The following is an 18,710-nucleotide window of genomic DNA, read 5'->3' as shown; positions in this document are numbered from 1 at the left end:
GCTGATGGCTATCCCATTCCATTCATTCTGGCATTATCATGCCTCACACATTTCTTTATTCTGCACTTCATCCCTACAGATAAACAACATTCCAAAGACATTACCCCTGTCAGGCATGGATAGTCGGGGAATTGAACACAGTTGGAATTCTAATGTAGGACTACACCTTATTGACTACAGCTTGATGCAGTACTGTATAAGAAATGCCTTGCCTTTATGTTCCGTTGACTGAAGAGCTAAGTGTGTGATAAACTACCAGTTGTGTCATGGTGCCACGTATCTGTATGTATTGAGCAAGTGCAAAATAAAAGCCATGTTCTTCGGTGTTAGATGTTTTGAGGGGGTGGCTGCACAGTAGTGGCATCACACACATTCAAAACTGTTTTTTAAAAAGCCCTTTGATCCCCTGCCACTAAACGTAATTAGCATTTCATTTTTTTTCTGATTTAAGCCTTCGAACAGGGCTTTGACTCATTGTTTCAGGACTGTCTGAAGATAAGACGGGGCTGTCTTGAAGTCCATGTTGCCTGGCTTGATTGAAAGCAATCTCTCGGCGAGAGCCTTTTGTTTGACTTTGAGACATTATCTAATTTTCGGACGCAAAATCTAATCCAAAACAAACTCGTGGAGGAAGCGTGCGCTTGCTCTGCTATCATCAAAAGGCCAATTGCGGCTCCTGTTGCTTCCCTGATATTCGCAGAGGGGGATGCTCTGGTGTTTGTTCCATGTTCCTTCCCACGCCATCCCTCACTGGAGGCACGATTGTTTGCGGTATGTAATTTTAGTCAATAAGGCTGTAATCCACCAGTACGGAGTGGGAGGTAAAGGGGGAGGCTTTCAGGGTTGGGAGTGTGAAAGGGAGAGAAAGACAAGAGAAAATGACAGCTTTGAAACAAATCCCGTGGCATATTCAACCGGGGGCTTTGATGACACCGCCGGTGATACATGCACCCTCGGGATTAGCCCTGTGCTCCGAGATGAGTCGTGGTGGTTTGTTAATGCCAGCCTGTTTGCCCAGATCAGGGCCAGACCCTGGCCAGATCCAGCCTCTGAAGCGGACAATTTCCGGGCAAGAGCTGGAGGTGGCTACATGGTTCATCACTGGCTGTGTGGTGTGGCGTGATTTTGAGACGGCGTTGTTGTGGTGGTCGCTGCTCATCATAGCGCTTGCTGTCATGGTGACGCAGAGCTGTTTCAGATGCGAAACCGCATGCCGTGCTCACGCTTCCTCCTCCTACATCCTCATTTACTCTTTTCATAGTAATGCCCCAAAGAGACGCACGCAGCGTCTCCGAGAGCCAACAGGGACTTGTTGATATGCTCATCAGTGAGGCTGCAATTCCCCATCGCTGTACAAGACGCTGTGACTTCAACCGTGAAGAGGCGAAGCAACGCTTTTCCCCTGTGCCAAATCCACAGCGAGTTAAGAACTGAGCTACAGGGACTCAATTTAAGAAATATGAAACTACTCTGCTAATCTGCTTATGGAGAGTAAGGCAATTAAAATAACTTCCAAACAACTCGCATCCCAGGGTGGGTAATTCACCCTAAACACAATCACGATCCGCAATCTGAATTGCGATTTTTCCTCACGATTTTGAAATGTACCACCTGTTGAGAATATCCAGACTCAAACTATATTTGCATATATTTCTCCACACCTCTCTATGTGAGCACGATGAATAATATTTCATTAGTAACATCAAATCACCATCTGGCTTGCAGGTTTCCATTTCATCTCTATTACAGCATCTAATCAAAACCGTGGCGACACCTTTAACTTTAACTTTAACCCTTAACTTTAACCCTTTTTCATGTTTGTCTGGGAGTTTTCAGTAATCTGCGTGTGTGTGTGTGTGTGTGTGTGGGGGGGGGGGGGGGGGGCAGTCTGGGTCTCTAGTCTCCTGCCCAGGGCTCCACACCCCCTGAGGAGCATTCCTGCGACTCTCGTTGCTGGACTCTGGCACAGGGCCTTCTCTCGAGCTTTACATTCTCACGGGGCTAATCTGAATAAAAAACGATTTTCTCCATTTCAATTTCCAAGTGGCCACGCTGGAGCTTAAGGAAACCCAGACGGAGTCTGGGGCGCCTGCTTGTAAATATGCATGCCTTGGAGTGGATGGGCTTTGCTTCTGTGCATCAGTCGGGGAGGGAAATCATCATCATGTGTGCCTGTGCCACCGTAATTGAGTGCTTCTTTTTTCCCCTTCTTGATCTTCCATCTCTTTTGCTTTTTCCTATGGGGCTACGGTGGCTGGCGAGGCCCCCGAGGGATAATGTTTCGCCCAAGACATCGGGAATCTCATTACGTGGATTATGTGCATAATTGACTGAGGGGATGGATGACTGGGGCGGCAGCCAACACCACCCCAACAACACCACCAGCCCCCCAACAGCCCCACCCCCAACTCCGCCATGCGCTGCTGGCCAGGCCTGCGCTACTCCCGCAGACTCCGCCCCGTTCAGGAGCTGGCAGCGAGCGAGCACCAGTGGCTTCCAGAACGCAAAACACTCAAGAGGAGGGACAGGAGAACAGACGAATGGCACAGTAAAAAAAAATAAACACACATAAACAGATAAAAAAACAAGTGAATCAACCAACAAATGAGTAAATAAATAATTTGGAAAAGCCATAAGCCCACTGGCAGAAAATCTTTCATCACCATCATTTTGTCAGAAGCTGTCGCAGACTGTTAGCACAAGGGAAGAAATTAAAAATGCTGTAAAAAGAATTGATTGTAACTTGGGGGAACTTGGAGGCAAAATAAGAAGGTAGGGAAGGGGGGCAAACAGCTGGAGTGGACTGGATTATGTAGCATGATGCCCCCTGTCCTCTCTCTCTCTCACACACACACACACACACACACACACACGCACACACACGCACACACACACAAACACACTCCTTAATGTGAAATCAATGAATTCCACCTTGCGGCTCTGCCTGTTCCAGGCGCAGCAAATGACAGATCTTTCAAGCCATCGACTCTCGAGTCTCTCAGAGCACATTTTGAGAGTTTTTTGTGTTTTTTCTCGGCACAGCAGAATCTAGGACATGGAATGAGAAATGTTTTTTTTCTGTTGTTGTTGTTTTCTCATTTGTTTTGCCTCTTTGCTTGTGTTTGCGAGGCTGCTATGTGAGCTTGGATGTCTAATTGCAAAAAGTTTTCCTCTGGAAAAACGGAGAAGAAAAGTGTGTGGCAGCCAGTGGTATGTACTATGTACCGTATGTGGATGTGTGTCTGTCAGAGTGTCTATGACAACAGTTGTCACTGACAGCGGGTGCACTCACGTGCTCGCAATATCAGCATCCATCAGCACGGTGCTAAGAGGAGAGGAGAGGAGAGGGGGACTCTTCCACTCCAGTGGCCCCTTCTACATTCTACTGCTGCTGCTGCTGCTGCTACTGTGGGTGAGCACTGCGGCATTTTAGGAGAAAATGTAAAAACTCGCCAGGAGAGGCACGAAACCCCCATAACCTCACATGTCCCTGAGCCGCCTCATGTACACACACTCTAATGGGTTGTGCGAAGAGGAAATATTTTTTTTTCCAGTGTGTTTGTGTGTGTTCACTCACATAGCTGCATGTTACAGTAGTTTCAGAAAGTGACAGCTTTGGTGATTTGTGTGTCAGTACATAAATGAGCATGCATGTGTGAGAACAAAGGTGACTGTGTGTGTGTGTGTGTGTGTGTGTGTGTGTGTGTGTGCATGAGAGTTAGACACTGAGCCCAAGGGATGCACCACAGGCTATCTATCAGTGCTGTGATAGGCAGGAGGGCTCTCACTCCATGACAATCCAAGAGGCAGCAGCAGCAGCAGCAGCAGCAGAGTAGGGTAGGGGAGAGAGTGTGTGTGAGTGTGTGTGAGTGTGTGTGTGTGTGTGTGTGTGTGTGTGTGTGTGTGTGTGTGTGTGTGTGTGTGTGTGTGCTGTGTGGGGGGGGGGGGGGTAGTCATGGAGTCCTGGCAGGAAGGGGTGTGAGGTGGAGGGTGGGTTGTTCAGCCAAGCATGACAGCTCTCCACTGAAACTCACCCCCCACCCACACAGCAACACCCCCCCCCCCTCCCTCGGTGCTGCCTGTGATTGTTTCCTATCGATTTCATGGCACACAGGACAGAAAAGGCTGGTGACATGATGCCCTGTGACTCACTTTGGTAGCGCACCGCGAGTGCCTGGCTATCCCCCACTTACACACTTCTTGCTCCACACACACCATCAAACCCCCACCTCACTCCACCCTCTGTCCACCCCCACCCCACACACACACACACCCCACCTCACCGCCGCTTGCGTCACCGCAAGGCTTAACCGCGGGTCATTCATAAATCACGCTCTGGCTCCAGCTTTGTCTCGTGAGGCAAGGAGAAAAACCTAATTACGCTCGATCGGCGCAAAATAAAAAAAAGACGCGAGGAGTGAGCGGACGTGATAGAGAGGGTAGGCAGCGGGAGAATAGCAGAGGCAGCGAGAGAACGTTTTGTTACGTTATGTTCTGCCGGCCAGCGCCTCCCGTTAACATCCATTATGCGATCGTGCTCTCTCTCTCTCTCTCTCTCTCTCTTTCTCTCTTTCGTTTATTGATGAGTGCAGCTCATTTCCCCTTGCTGAGGCACCATAAATCATGCCGTTATATCTCCCGACGGCACGCCTTCATCCTTTAAATATCCACGCGCTTCCGCGGCCAACATTAATCACTTAACCCTGAGGAGTGCCACACCCCACAAACCCCCCCTCAACCCCACTCCACTCCTGAGTCCTGGCTGCCCTGCATTCACATCTGACATGGTAGCCCTTACCCCTACACACACACACACACACACACACACACACACACACACTCATCCACAGTTATACAGGTCCACAAGTACACATGCACATCTTATATGCTGTGCACAAACATACACACACACATATACACACACATATACACACACACACTCATCCACAGTTATACAGGTCCACAAGTACACATGCACATCTAATATGCTGTGCACACACATACACACACACATATACACACACATATATACACACACACACACACACACACACACACACACACACACACACACACATACACACACTGACTAATCCACTGCACTACACGGGGCAAATCCCTTTCGCCACACAGAACTGCCAACTTGACCCAGACTCTCAAGGAAACCTTGACCCAAACTATCATCTAAAAAAAAATAAAATTCATCCATATTTTATGCCACAACCTTAATCCTAACAGACAGTTATTACTTCCTGTTCAAGAGAATGATGTACACTAACCTTAGAGAGCAGAGATAAGTCAGCCATTTTCATTGTGTTTACCTACATTGCTTGTTTTACACATAAGCAGTAATTCTCTTGGTGTTCTGTGATCTAATATGAAGTTGTTTATATTAAGTATATTGGTATATACGTATTGATACTTAAAACAACAAACATACAGTATGTTATATTCAAATCCACGTTATGTTGATCTCATTATTTGTAAACAGCCTTTAAAGAAATCCTTTATGAAAGAAGCAAAAATGGTAGAGGCACTTTTGCCCTTTATCCTGTGACAGGAAGAGGGATGTGATGGGCATATGCTTTTTTACAGATTTAATATAATATCAAATGAAAAATTTCACAGAACATTAGTTTGCCAATTTGTGAATGTTCTGGTATAGCCTTCCAAATCGGATATAGACACTTTTATTAAACCACTCTTACAACCATTTATACAACCGTTGTATTAATCAATCTACCCATAGGAAATCCAACTAGTATCCCATTTCAGTGGGACCACATAGTAGATAGAGTGTGTATGAAAAGTATTCACCCCCCTTGGATATTTCCCTTTACTGCTTTTGTAAATTGAATCTTGATCAATTTAATTTGGCCTTTTTTACAATCATTTCAAAAAATCCCCTCTTTAATGTCAATGTGAAAGCAAATTTCTACAAAGTTATGTTAGTACATTAAAAATATATAATGCAAAACAAGCGATTGCTTTCATATTCACGCCACCTTAAAGTGACTGACCTAAATCAACAGCGGTCCAGTCAAATAGTGCTAATAATCTCATAATTAATTAAATGGAGATCCCCTCAGTGCAGTGAATGTGTATAGTATGATAATATAAAGACACCTGTGTCTGGAAGGTCCAGTCACTGGCCAATCAGTATTCCTGGCTATAATTCCACCATGAAGACAAAAGAACACTCCAAAAAACTCAGAGAAAAAGTGAGGGGATGGATACAGAAAAATGTTCAAGTCACTGAACGTCCCCTGGAGTTCAGTGAAATCCATCATTAAAGAATGTAGGGAATATGGCAAATCTGCCTAGAGCAGGCTGTCACCACAAACTGTGCAGGCTGTCACCAAGGCACCTACAGTATGACAACTCTGAAGGAGTTAAAAGCTTCAGCAGCTGAGACAGGAGAAACTCTGCATGCAACAACTATTGCCTGAGTTCTTAACCAGTCACAGCTCTATGGATGAGTGGCAAAGTTATTACATCTTGACTTAAATTCACCCAAAGACATGTGGGAGACACTGGAAGGCTTGTAAAGGTAAAAGTAAAAAGAACTTGGGACAAGATTTACCCTCCAGCAAGACAGTGAGCCGAAGCATACAGCGAAAAACTACACAGAAATGTTTTAAGACAACAAGGTGAATGTTCTCGAGTGGCCCAGACCTCAATCCTATAGAAAATCTGTGGCTGGACTTGAAAAGGGCCGTTCACACCGGATCTCCTTCCAACTTGACAGAGCTTGAGCAGTTTTGCAAAGAAAAACTTCCGGCCAAAGGTGCATCTACTAAATGCTTGAAGGGGGTGAGTATTTATGCAATGCAATTGCTTATTTTGCATTATACATTTTTAATTGATTAACATTACTTTGTAGAAATCTACTTTCACTTTGACACTAAGGACAGGATTTGTGTAAATTATTGCAAATTAAATTGATCAAGATTCCATTTATAAAAGCAGTAAAAGGAGAGATATCCAAGGGGGGGTGAATACTTTTTATAGGCACTGTAGTACACAATAGTGAACGAAGACATCATATTACATTATTAGGAAAACAGCTTTGATAACAGCTGCACTATCTCTGTGTGTAATGCATCTCACTCTTTGACACCAGCAGTGACAGTAGTACACGACTGGTCGTTCAGTGTGACAGGAAGTTGTGACTGACCGTAGTGTGGGATGATGGCCCAGGCCATGGCTGAAGCGTAGATCTCGCCAATCATCCAGAACATGCACAGCCAGCTGAGGTGCTCGCCACGCTTTTCTCGCGCCAGCACTTCCGCAAAGTAGGAGAAGACGATGGGCACCGCCCCGCCAATCCTGCGGAGGGAAGAGGAGCATCAGTGACACGGACTGTGGAGCAGAGACCGGCCATTTTACTAGCAGAATGCAATCAGTACTAAGCTGATAGAGTCCCATTTCTAACTTGAAAGGAATTTCAAGACTCGCATGTCAAATTAAAAGTCCTGTCATGTTCAGTCTTCCTCTTTATTGGGTGGTTTGGAATAAATAAAAAAAAAACTGTGTAGCAACAGCATCATAATGAGGAACTAGATAAGATCATTTTGTCTTTATATTATATTGATATAAATTCAGAATATTGATTCAAATTCAGTTAAAATAAATGCATGCCTTTAGTGCCATCCATTTGGATTACTGCCAATCCCCAAAATATATAAATAAGTATCTAAAATGTTCCTGTGTGCTGTTTGCCAAGTCTCTTGGATTACTTTAGAGCTTCAAGAATGATTTGTTCTCTTTGGAAGGAAAAAAGGAAAAAGATCCATTACATTATTGGATAAATAAGGACACACAAATCTGTTGTGAAAGAACATCACATCATTTACTTTCCAGAATGTACTATCGATAATTAGAGACATTTATTGCCAGGGTTTTCTATGATTATGGAAAAATATGCTTTAAAATGTGTCATTAAGTGCTGGTGACTACTGGGAGTCAAGTAAAACATACTGTATGCAGATCATTAAATTCTGATATTGTGTTCCAGTAGGCAATGAACATGAAACCGTTCACTATACCCATTCAGTGGATAAAATATACTAAAGTAAGAGTAAAAATTCATTAAGATTTGTTTTACAATATAACATTGTTACATTTCTGGTCAATAATGACCAGGGGCCGTATTCACAAAACCTTTTATCTTACCACTAGGAGTACTCCTAAATCGCACTAAAAGATTTTAGCTAGGAGTTTTCTCTTAAAAGTTATTCACAAAGACTTTCAGACCTACTCTTAGTAAGGAAAAATGACAACTCCTAAACTAAGAGTGAGTCTTCGTTGTGATAGCAATAAAATGTATGGTTAAAATGGATAATAATTTAACTTCAAGACTACTTTTAGTTAGCCATGTAACCCATCTTGGTTTTAAACAAAGACACTATCCCCTCCCCCAATGGAATGCTAATGTGCTGGTTTAAGGCCTATCACTTACACAAGACAAAGGATGCTACCTTGATATAATGTATCCATGTATCATGAAATGTAAATGTATTCATGTCTGGTATCATTTTGATAGTCTCATTACAAGGATTGTAATGATGTGATTGTGAGAATGTTTGGAACATTCTATAAGTGATATTTCTGATATATAAGATATCTCTCCTCATGCTATTCTGACAAGAATTCATAGGTGTGAAGTGGGTGTGAGTAGGTGTGTCTGATACCAACTGTAGAACCAATCAAGTGGGCTTGTTCTTGGCGCCATTTTGTTCTTTGTTTAAACCATTTAAAAGTAACTAAACTGCAATGTTTGTGAGATCAGATTTTCTAGACTTGGACTAAGGATGTAGCGGAAGAGAGGAGTTGGCTACAGGCCAACCTAGGCCTTTCAGGCCTGGGCTAGGCCTACATATAGACCTTTTTTGTACCCTCTCTGCTTGTAATAGAATAAACTTGATTCCTGAGTTTTTCCTGAAGTTCGCCAGTCTAAGATTAATATTAAGTAATTATTCACCTACAATTACTTTCAGTTGCTATGGATGACGTCATTACTCATGCACGAGCTTGACTGAAGTGACCACCTTGATTGGCTGATGATTGTAACGCGGGAATGATTCCAAATACCTTCCTTACGATGATGAGTGACAGGTGACAGGTCTGAGAATGCGTGCGCTACACAAGTAGTGCGAAGGACGGAAGATGATGAATAACTGAATAAAAAGGCCTAGCCTAAATGAATAAACAGTAAGGCAAAACAAATAGCCTAGTAGCCTAATGAAACAGGCCTACGGATTGATGTAGGCTAGTAGTAGGCTAGGCTATCTTTGCAACATTATTAAATTAATCTCTCACCATATGCGTACGTTTGCAAAGAGGAGAACATTTTAATTTGATTCACAATGAAACGTTACATTTAATTTACATGTTGACAATGATTGTTGGTTGTTGTTGGTGGCGTTATAGCATCCCTTTTATGCCTACAATGCAAAATTGTTCCCTCGCGATTGGAAGCTCCTGTTGCCGCATACACATTTCAAAACATCGCAACGTGAAATGCCACAAAAAGCTGTTTGTGAATAGGTCTTAGTGAGTTAGGAGTCCTCTCGACTTCTTTTAAGCTGTCCCAGACTTAGGTGCTACTTTTAGGTCTAAAATGCTTCGTGAATTACTTTTAGTGAAAAAAATTAGGAGTCCTAAAGTTAGGAGTGACACGCCCATTATTTTTAGGAGTTGCTCCTAAATTTGCCACTTAGGAGCTACTTTTAGCCTTAAAATTCTTTGTGAATACGGCCCCAGGCCTTTAAAGGCATGTTTTATGAGTAAAAAGTGGTAATGGTCAGATGTCACAATGTAGTCAGTTGGGTATAGATTTGATAGGTGTGCATTTTCTTCAAACTGTATATTACAGTAAACGGGTAATTTGAAAATGTCATTACTCTAGCCTATCTAGACGCGCCCCTAGCGGCAGCAAATTATTTTGCTGCCAGGGCTAGTCTAGCAACTCTCCATTGGCTTGTGAGCTCCAGAAATCGAAAGTCAATCAGGCCAATGAAATCGTGTATAGAGTCGTTAGGTGGGCTTAACATAATGATTGATGGCAGAGTTGCAACGGTTTGGCTTGAATTCCCTGCTACTTGAAAGCAAATAAGATGGATGTTGCTGTTGGCGAACAGTGTGACACGAGTTAAGCTTTTATTAAGTTGGCAAACGTTTGAACTAGCCAACTAGCTCCGCTGGTGGGAAACGCATGGGACTCATAGCGCTGCTGCTGTCCTATTGCGTGCAGAGGGAATTTGAAAGACAACTGATTATCCCGCCCCTCGGACTGAGCACTGCGAACGGTGAGTGCCCAAACCCTACATTTTAATGTGGGTCTGGCTCGTCAGGCTATCATTACGCTATAAAATGACAGATTTTATAACATATATTTTATATATATTTGAGTGTGTGTTGCTAATTGTCGAATAAATTGTTAAAAACACAAAATATTGATAATTAGGAGATTTAGATTTGCACTAGTTGTATGCATGTTAATATATACATGTATATATTTTTTTTATTAACAAACCAGCATTATTAACACACAAATAGGAATAATGCAAATATGGTGAGTGTAATAGCTTTTCCATGCTTTCACGTTCACTGTAGAAAACAGCTGGAGGAAAGGCTGTAAGATTCCCATATTAATACTGCCTATTGTTAAAACAACCATTTAGTAAAGCTAACATTTGCCATACTATTGAGCCCAATATTAGCACATTGCCTGCTCCCACTCGCCACAAAGAAGCCCCCTCAAAACACAACACAATACAGGCCCTTCAAATGACAAGTGTCCACCAACGCCATTGTGCCGATATCTTTATTCGAGCCACCAGTAGTTTAATTAGTGTCCCTGAGGCACTGTCCGGGCCTGACGCAGATAGTGGGAGTGCAGAAAAACAGCAGCACAGGGGCTATCGATCGCAGGCAGCTGTAATGCATTGTCTGGCTGAAAAAGTCTATTATCTAAGGCAAAAGCTGGGCATTTTCGTTTAGAGGAGACATGATAGGAGTGAGTTCCCATGCCATTCATCACAATATCAAACCACAGACTAGCCATGGTATTAACTCCGTGCTCACCGAGGGATTTCATTTGCTTTTGTTTGGTTGTGTTTTATTTGGATGTGTCCAAATAACTCTATCACTCTATACAATATTTTTTTGTCTTGCATGAAATATTACAGTAGTTAGTTGTTGTTAAATATTTGTTAATTGATTCTTATCTTTACATGGCATTAAGCCTAAATACCTCAGCTACCTCACAAATGAATAATTTAGTAACTAGTTGGTAAATAAAAACAAAAAATATAAACACAAATCATACCGGCAATATTTCTTTTTTAATCTGAGGTTTCCTACACAAAGCCAACTTTAGGCCTCTGACTACGGCGTGACCACTGCATGGGAAATAAATTCCCCTGTCTCCTTGTGTCTCATGTTTATAACCGTGAGGACTGAGATACGAATCCACCATAATGATATTGTTGTTATTGTACTACATGATAAAAATCATCAGTAACGCATGGCGCTAGCTGAATAAACCAGGACTTATATAAGTTTTACATAAGGGCTTGGATGAAGAAGGGAGCCTCTGCTGAATTACACCTCTTGTCGTGGAAAAGGAGCAGCACACCAGCTGCACCATTCCTCGTCCTCAAAACAACTGCAGCAGAGACAAAAGGAAAAGCCTGCAGACAGTACGGCGGGCAGGCAGGCTGCTCTCGAAGACGGCGGAGCAGAGTGGCGGTGTCGTCCGGTGCGGCACGGCACGTCACAGGCTGACTCACCCGAAGCCGGAGATCATGCGGCAGAACAGGAAGAAGCCGTAGCCCTGGACGAAAGACGACAGGAAGGCGAAGAAGCCGTTGATGGACATGCAGATGAGCAGGCACTGCCGCCGGCCCACCTTGTCCGCCATGCCCCCCCAGAAGAACGCCCCCACCATCATGCCCAGGTACACGATGCTGCCTGGAGAGGGACACACAGAGACGCCACACAGGGAGGGCCAGATGAGTGCAAAGTTGAAAGAATATCAGTGTTATTAGAGAGGAAAAGGGAGAGAACCAAAAGGACAGAAGAAAAGAAAATCAAAAAGAAAATGAAAACATGTTGCAATTTTTCATCACATTTTACATATAAGATCAATCAATTTTCTCCCTTGTTACACTTGATGTGTTGCAATGTGTTGCATCACAATTATTCAACATTTTGTTTTCACATCCATGAGTTGTTGATTAACTCTGCAGGGACCTGTCTGTTCACCACACCACACCACAAAACAGAATCTAGACTTTTTTTTCTTTGTCCCTGCAGCAGAGCAGTAGCACTAAAAAGGCCCTATTCACACTATGTGAAAGTCTTACAGTAATTCTGAAGAGCAAAGAATCAAACAGAAGCCTGTCCTAAGTCTTCAAACTGAAGGACATTTTTTGAGTTATAAAAGTGTTCCCCAGACTGCCGTCCCCCGTTTGGCAGACTCCTATAAGACCATAATATGCCCCCATATCCCCCCATCCTGTCCTGTGCCTACAGGACTCCTGCCAGAGTTTCATTAGCTTTTTTTTTTTATTTACTTGCTCAGGGTCAATTAGCATTTGAGGTGTTGAATCACTGCGCCGAGCAAACAAAGGCATGCGCAAGGGGACAGAGAGAAAGGGACACAAAGAGAGAAAGAGAGAGAGAAAGGGACAGAAAGAGAGAGACAGAGAGAGAGAGAGAGAGAGTGAAAGAAAGTCTGTGGACAAGGCAGAAAACCTTTCCCTAAGTAAGGCACAGCAAAGCAAAGGGAATTGCTCCTCTAAAAGCGATGGGTGAATACTGATGAGAGTGGAAAGGCAATCGATCTGATTAATTTAATTACATGGGGGAGACAGGTGATGCAAAGCAGCGACAGAGTGCCTTCTGACGTCACCACCGTGGCCACAGTGTGCGTAGTTCTGGGTGGAAATGAGGGTTAAGGAAAAAATTTAACCGTATGTTTACTCTTGACAGAAAACACAGAGACAAAGCAATGTGGCTTGGTAGCATTTTGTAGTGGTTGCGAGAAAATGCTGGAGGTTTGTTCCCAGTTAAAAATCTGAAATAATGTTGCGTCACGTTGTCGACTTCTTCAGTAAAACGGAGCGTCTGCAGCTCTTTATTCCCTCTCGGTGACCAAGCACTTGCAAACTGCTGCTCATGAACCACCACAGCAATTATTAGACATCACAGCGAGGTGGTTTTGCTGGTGTGGCAGGAGAGTGGGCTCTGTTGAGACTGTAGGGGAAATCGCTGGCTAGAAAGCACTCTGTAGTATGGGGAACTGGGAATCAACACTCGGAGGCAGCACACACACACACACACACACACACACACACACACACAAACATACTGTATATACACAGTGACTCTTGCAAACACACACACACACACACACACACACACACACACACACACACACACACACACACACACACACACACACACTTTCAGTCTAAGTAACAAATGCACACACACACCTACACCTACACCTACACCTACACACATACACATACACACACACACACACACACACACACACACACACACACACACACACACACACACACACACACACACACACACATAAACCACATTTGCCTTTGCAGAACAGGCAGATTTTTGCACCAGTGACTGAATGTGTGCCATGATCTTTAGAAGGAAGTAAAAAAAGAAAAGAAAAATGTACTGCATACAAGAGAAAGCTGATAATGTCCTCGGCAGGACGGCAGGAGGGCGCAGGAGGGAGGGGACTGTTCCAAGGCTATTTTAATCAAGGGACCTTGACCTCCTCTACCATCACGCTCCGGTGCTACTGGGTTGATTTAGTGTGGTGACGATGGTGCTGAAGCACTGCAGAGCTATAGACGAGAGGTGCCACCAAAACCACTTTGACCAAAGGGGAGGGAGTGTGTGTCTGTGTGTGTGTGTGTGTGTGTGTGTGTGTGAACACCGGCGGGCGGGGAGAGGGGTAAAACTTCTCCGTAGTGTATGATGTCAGTCTATCCCCACCCCCCACCGAACAACAACACTTGCAGTTTTTGCCCGGCGCGTAGTGGGTTCGCTACGTAAATGTGCGGCGGGATAGTTTAGCCTCTGTGGTGCGGTACTGACAGCCGAGTGGGTGAGTTAGCCTGCTGCGGTGCAGTGCAGTGCAGACTTAATGGCCGTCACACTGGAGTGCTCACATTGACTGGTCTCTAATGGAGAGCTGGAATGGAACCAGGGGGGGTTGATGTGTTGCTGTTTTCCTTCAGGTCATTCGTGATCTATACATAAAGGGGCCGCAGGTTGGGTGATGCGAGTGTACATATGTGTGTCAGGGAGGATGGACAAGATGATGGGTGTGTGTGTGTGTGTGTGTGTGTGTGTGTGTGTGTGTGTGTGTATGTGTGTGTGTGTACACGAGTGAATCGTCATGTAAATCTGTATTTGCACGTTTGTGTGTGTGTGCGTGTGTGTGTGTGTACGTGAAAGAGAGAGAGGTGTGTGTGTGTGTGTGTGTGTGTGTGTGTGTGTGTGTTTGTGTGTGTGTGTGGTGTGGGCAAGAGGAATGGGGAAGAGATAGGGGTGATGAGAGGAGCAATGACACAGCAGGGGTGGGAGTGGTGTGTTGGGGTGGGGGTTGAGCCTGTGTGATGCTGGAGGAGGAGGAGGAGGAGGAGGAGGAAGAGGGGGCTGCTGGGTGATTTAGGGTGCTGCTGCTGGGGGAGAAGAGGACAAAAAGTGATTGTGTTTTCTCAGCAGGTCCCTAGAGGACAGATCATCAATTCCGCAGCACACAAAGCCCTGCGAAAGCCATCCACAGGGGAGACACAGCACACGTAATGGCGCGGCGTTACCCAGAGCCACAATGAGAGACGGAGAGATGGGAAAACCATCATGTTCATCACCGACTGCACACACTCACATAAACTTAACTGTACACACCCTCATGTGCACTCCCACGCTCTCTATCTTTACCCTTTCTTATGCTTTCTCCCTCCATCTCTTCTCTCTCTCTCTCTCTCTCTCTCTCACAAACATATACTACAGACTCCATTACAGACTCCCCCCCCACACATACACACACACAATCACCTACAACAGAGCTTCGAGGATCACGTCCAAAAAGTTAAAGGGAGATCCTTTTAGGCAAATGAGATGCAAAACAGCAGGCATGGGGATTGCGGTAAAAGACTGAGAGTAATCAAGCCTACACATTCCCATTCCTCACCTACCTCCACACTGAACTTCCCTCGCCTCTAAACTGTCTTTAATGATCACCAAAGAGGAGAGAAGTACAAAAAAAAGAATGAACAAAGGGGGGGGGGGGGCAGGAAATGAGTGAGAGCGAGAGAGGAAGTGAGTGAATGACAAAGAAAGAGAGAGAGAGAGAGAGAGAGAGAGAGAGAGAGAGAGAGGAAGTGAGTGAATGACAAAGAAAGAGAGAGAGAGAGAGAGAGAGAGAGAGAGAGAGAGAGAGAGAGAGAGAGAGAGAGGAAGTGAGTGAATGACAAAGAAAGAGAGAGAGAGAGAGAGAGAGAGAGAGAGAGAGAGAGAGAGGAGCGCTCTGCGTTTTTTTTTTTTTTTTTTTTTTTCGCTGTCAGATCCTGTGAGGGCACCCCAGAGAGCGGCGGAAACGTTGAGCTGCATCACGGCCTCGTTTCTGATTTCACGCTTTGATGCTTCCCCCTCTTTTTTCTCCATCTCTCTCTCTCTCTCTCTCTCTCTCTCTGTCTCCCTCTCTCTCCAATTCTCTCCCCATCTCTTTTCTCTCTCTCTCCTCATTTCTATCTCTCTCCTCCCTCTCTCTCCTTCTTTTTTCTCTCTCTCTCTACACATATCCATCTCTCCCTTTCTTTCTTTTCTCTCTCCCTTTCTCCACATATCCATCTCTCCATCTCTCTCTCCATCTATCTCTCTTTCTCTCTCCCTCAGAGAGTGAGAAAACTATTTAACAGCAGCCTGGTCTTACCCCGCCTCTCACCACCACCACCACCACAAGGCTGCGTCCTGCAAAGCCTCATCTTTGACTGTTTAAACAGCTCATGCGCTGGCCTGGCCACTCACTTTGCTTTTTCACACAGCTTTGTGCAAAGTCTCACAGTGCACATTAGGTAAGGTGTCCCCAAATACTGCCATGCATATTACATTACATACCCTCATCAGCCATAACCGCCTAACCTATTCATTATGGATAAAACCAGTTAGGTATGTGTTCTTTGTGCAGATATGTGTGTGTGTGTGTGTGTATGTGTGTGTGTATGCACTTGTGCTGATGCAAGTGTGGTGGGATGCAATGAGATGAAAGTTAGAGCGACACAACAGACAGTAACCGCCTGCATGTTAAATTATGCTCCGTTTGGTGATGGGAATTACAAGCCAATATTTAATTCAGCAGGTACAGCTTACAGTCAGATATCCACACACACACACACACACACACACACACACACACACACACACACACACACACACACACACACACACAAGCTACGAGAGAGCTGAAATAATCTCTGCAGTAGTGCAATGAGATTCCACTGCAGTTTAGGCACGCTCAGCTGCCCTGGGTCTGCACAGCACTGAGAGACTGCCAGCTGGCTGCTAGCGCACAGGGAGACAGAGAGAGAGAGGGAGGGAGAGAGAGAGAGGGAGGGAGAGAAAGAGAGAGGGGGAGAGAGAGGGAGAGAGAGGGAGGGAGAGAGAGGGAGAGAGAGGGAGGGAGAGAGAGAGACTGAGAGGGAAGGGTGTGGGGGGGGTTTGCAGGAAATGATGCGGGAAGAGGCAGAGATGGTAAAATAAAAATGTAGATGATAGAAGATACTGTGATAAGGACTGGGAGAGAGAGAGAGAGTCTAAGCTTTGCCACTCCACATTATCAGATAATTAGAAGTGAAAGGATAATATATGATACTTGGATGCTGTTGGGGATACAGTTGATGTAATCCAAGATTTTTTTTTTTTCAAATCCACTCACTTTCACTCAAAGACTGCAACACAATGCGTCTTTTATTATCTGTGTAGGAAATAGCAGAGAAGTGCCTCTGTTCATGCTTGCACACTCATACAGACACAAGCACGCTCGCACACACGCGTGCTCGCACACACACACACACACACACACACACACACACACACAGACACACACAGTGCTGACAGAGATGTCAAACACTGGGTTTTAGTACAGGTAAGGTTACAAAAATGAAGTGCATTAATGCCGTGTTTTTTAGCATTCTTACAGTGACAGTGATTAATACAACACAGCTCAGTGCCAGTGTTCACTCTTACTGTATATCTGAACTGCAGAAGGCAGCAACACATGTCCACTACTGAGACAGAGCAAACGCATGTGTGCACACAGAAAGAATGTATTCTCTGTCTCCACACGAACTCCCTTTGTGGTGTTAATGTCTATTTATATGTCCACTCCTAGTTGAAGCCGAATGTGTGAAAAGTGTACAGTGGGGCTAGCCAAGGGCAGCCTACCAGAATCCCGACGTGAAGCCCTCATCATCACTCTCATCCCTGTCCACCTCATCACGGTCAAAATCACTTTCAATCTGCCTCAATCTCTCCTGAAATGTCAAACAATTACGGGATGATTCATTTGTATACACAATGCGCTCTGACACAGAGGCGGGTGGCATGGACGCTAGTTACTTGTGTTCAGCATTGCAGGACCACGCTACACGGGTGGGAAACCGCAGACATGCTCAAGCAGATTTAATCTGTGTGCGTTACTGGGGGATTCCACCATGGACGGCAAATATATATAATTATATAATATTTGATGATGAATTTTTGACCTGAGTGACATACTTGCTGTATCATATTAAGCATTTGTAAGATGCATCACAATGAAATTAGATCCTAGAATGAATATTCCTTTTGCATCAGAGCTCATTTGTTTCTTTCTCTCATTCTCATTATTACCTTTCATTCTCTCTCTCCCTCTATCTGTTCTTTTCATTCTATCTCTCCCCTCCTCTCCCAGTGCTCTTCACCCCCTCCCCCTTCACTCTCTATCTCACCCCTGTAACCCCCCCCCCACCTCCTCCTCCTCCAGCATGCAAGATTCCTATGGGATCCTGTTAGCAGCTAATTCAATTTTGTAATTCAATCAACGTTTTAGTCATCCATCCCATTCAAATCCCTATCGCTCTCCTGTAACGCTGTTACATCCGCCGCCCGCCTTGTTTCCCCATCTCCTTCCACTTGTGCTATTTCTGCTCCTAGATGGCACTGCTGGGTTAAAAAGTAAAGTTTGGCATACCAACACACCACAGAGCTGAGGCAAAACACACTTTATGTGTGTGCTTGTGTGTGTGTGTGTGTGTGTGTGTGTGTGTGTGTGTGTGTGTGTGTGTGTGTGTGTGTGTGTGTGTGTGTGTGTGAGAGAGAGTGTGTGTGTGTGTGCTTGTGTGGTTTGGTGTGAATTAATTACTCCACGCAGGCGGGAATAAATAATAATATGGGACATTAACTGTAAAAGCTCGCTGATGGGGAGGGGGGTACAAGAATCGTGATCGTTTTGTGAACTTATTTGCAGAAGAAAGAGGGAAAAAAAGCAAAGAGGGAAAAAAAGCACCAAAGTGGCACGTAGCCAATTGAGCAAAACAATCTAGATAAAAAGAGCTTCTTCCTCCTCTTCCCCTTCACCACACCGGCCTGGTGATTTTGCACCAGTCCACACCAGGTCAGTG

The 18,710-nt window shown here is 44.6% G+C and overlaps 1 protein-coding gene across 2 annotated transcripts in view; it reads right to left on the bottom strand.

Moving 5' to 3' along the window:
• The window catches only part of sv2ca (synaptic vesicle glycoprotein 2Ca), a 29,626-nt gene that overhangs the window by 7,571 nt on the left and 3,345 nt on the right, over positions 1–18,710 (bottom strand). For both annotated transcript variants that reach the window (XM_076270050.1, XM_076270051.1), the window contains exons 2-3: positions 11,796–11,976; positions 7,178–7,329 (exon numbers count right to left, since the gene is read on the bottom strand). In XM_076270050.1, coding sequence (XP_076126165.1) covers positions 7,178–7,329; positions 11,796–11,976 — 333 coding nt within the window. The remainder of the gene's footprint in view (positions 1–7,177; positions 7,330–11,795; positions 11,977–18,710) is intronic.

Source organism: Alosa pseudoharengus, unplaced genomic scaffold, assembly GCF_046254945.1.
Source record: "Alosa pseudoharengus isolate Yale_2024_CS ecotype anadromous, Long Island Sound unplaced genomic scaffold, YU_APseudo_1.1 YU_APseudo_1.1_scf_6, whole genome shotgun sequence".
In the NCBI taxonomy this organism is placed as follows: domain Eukaryota; kingdom Metazoa; phylum Chordata; class Actinopteri; order Clupeiformes; family Clupeidae; genus Alosa; species Alosa pseudoharengus.
This window is presented reverse-complemented; position numbering and strand designations above follow the sequence as displayed.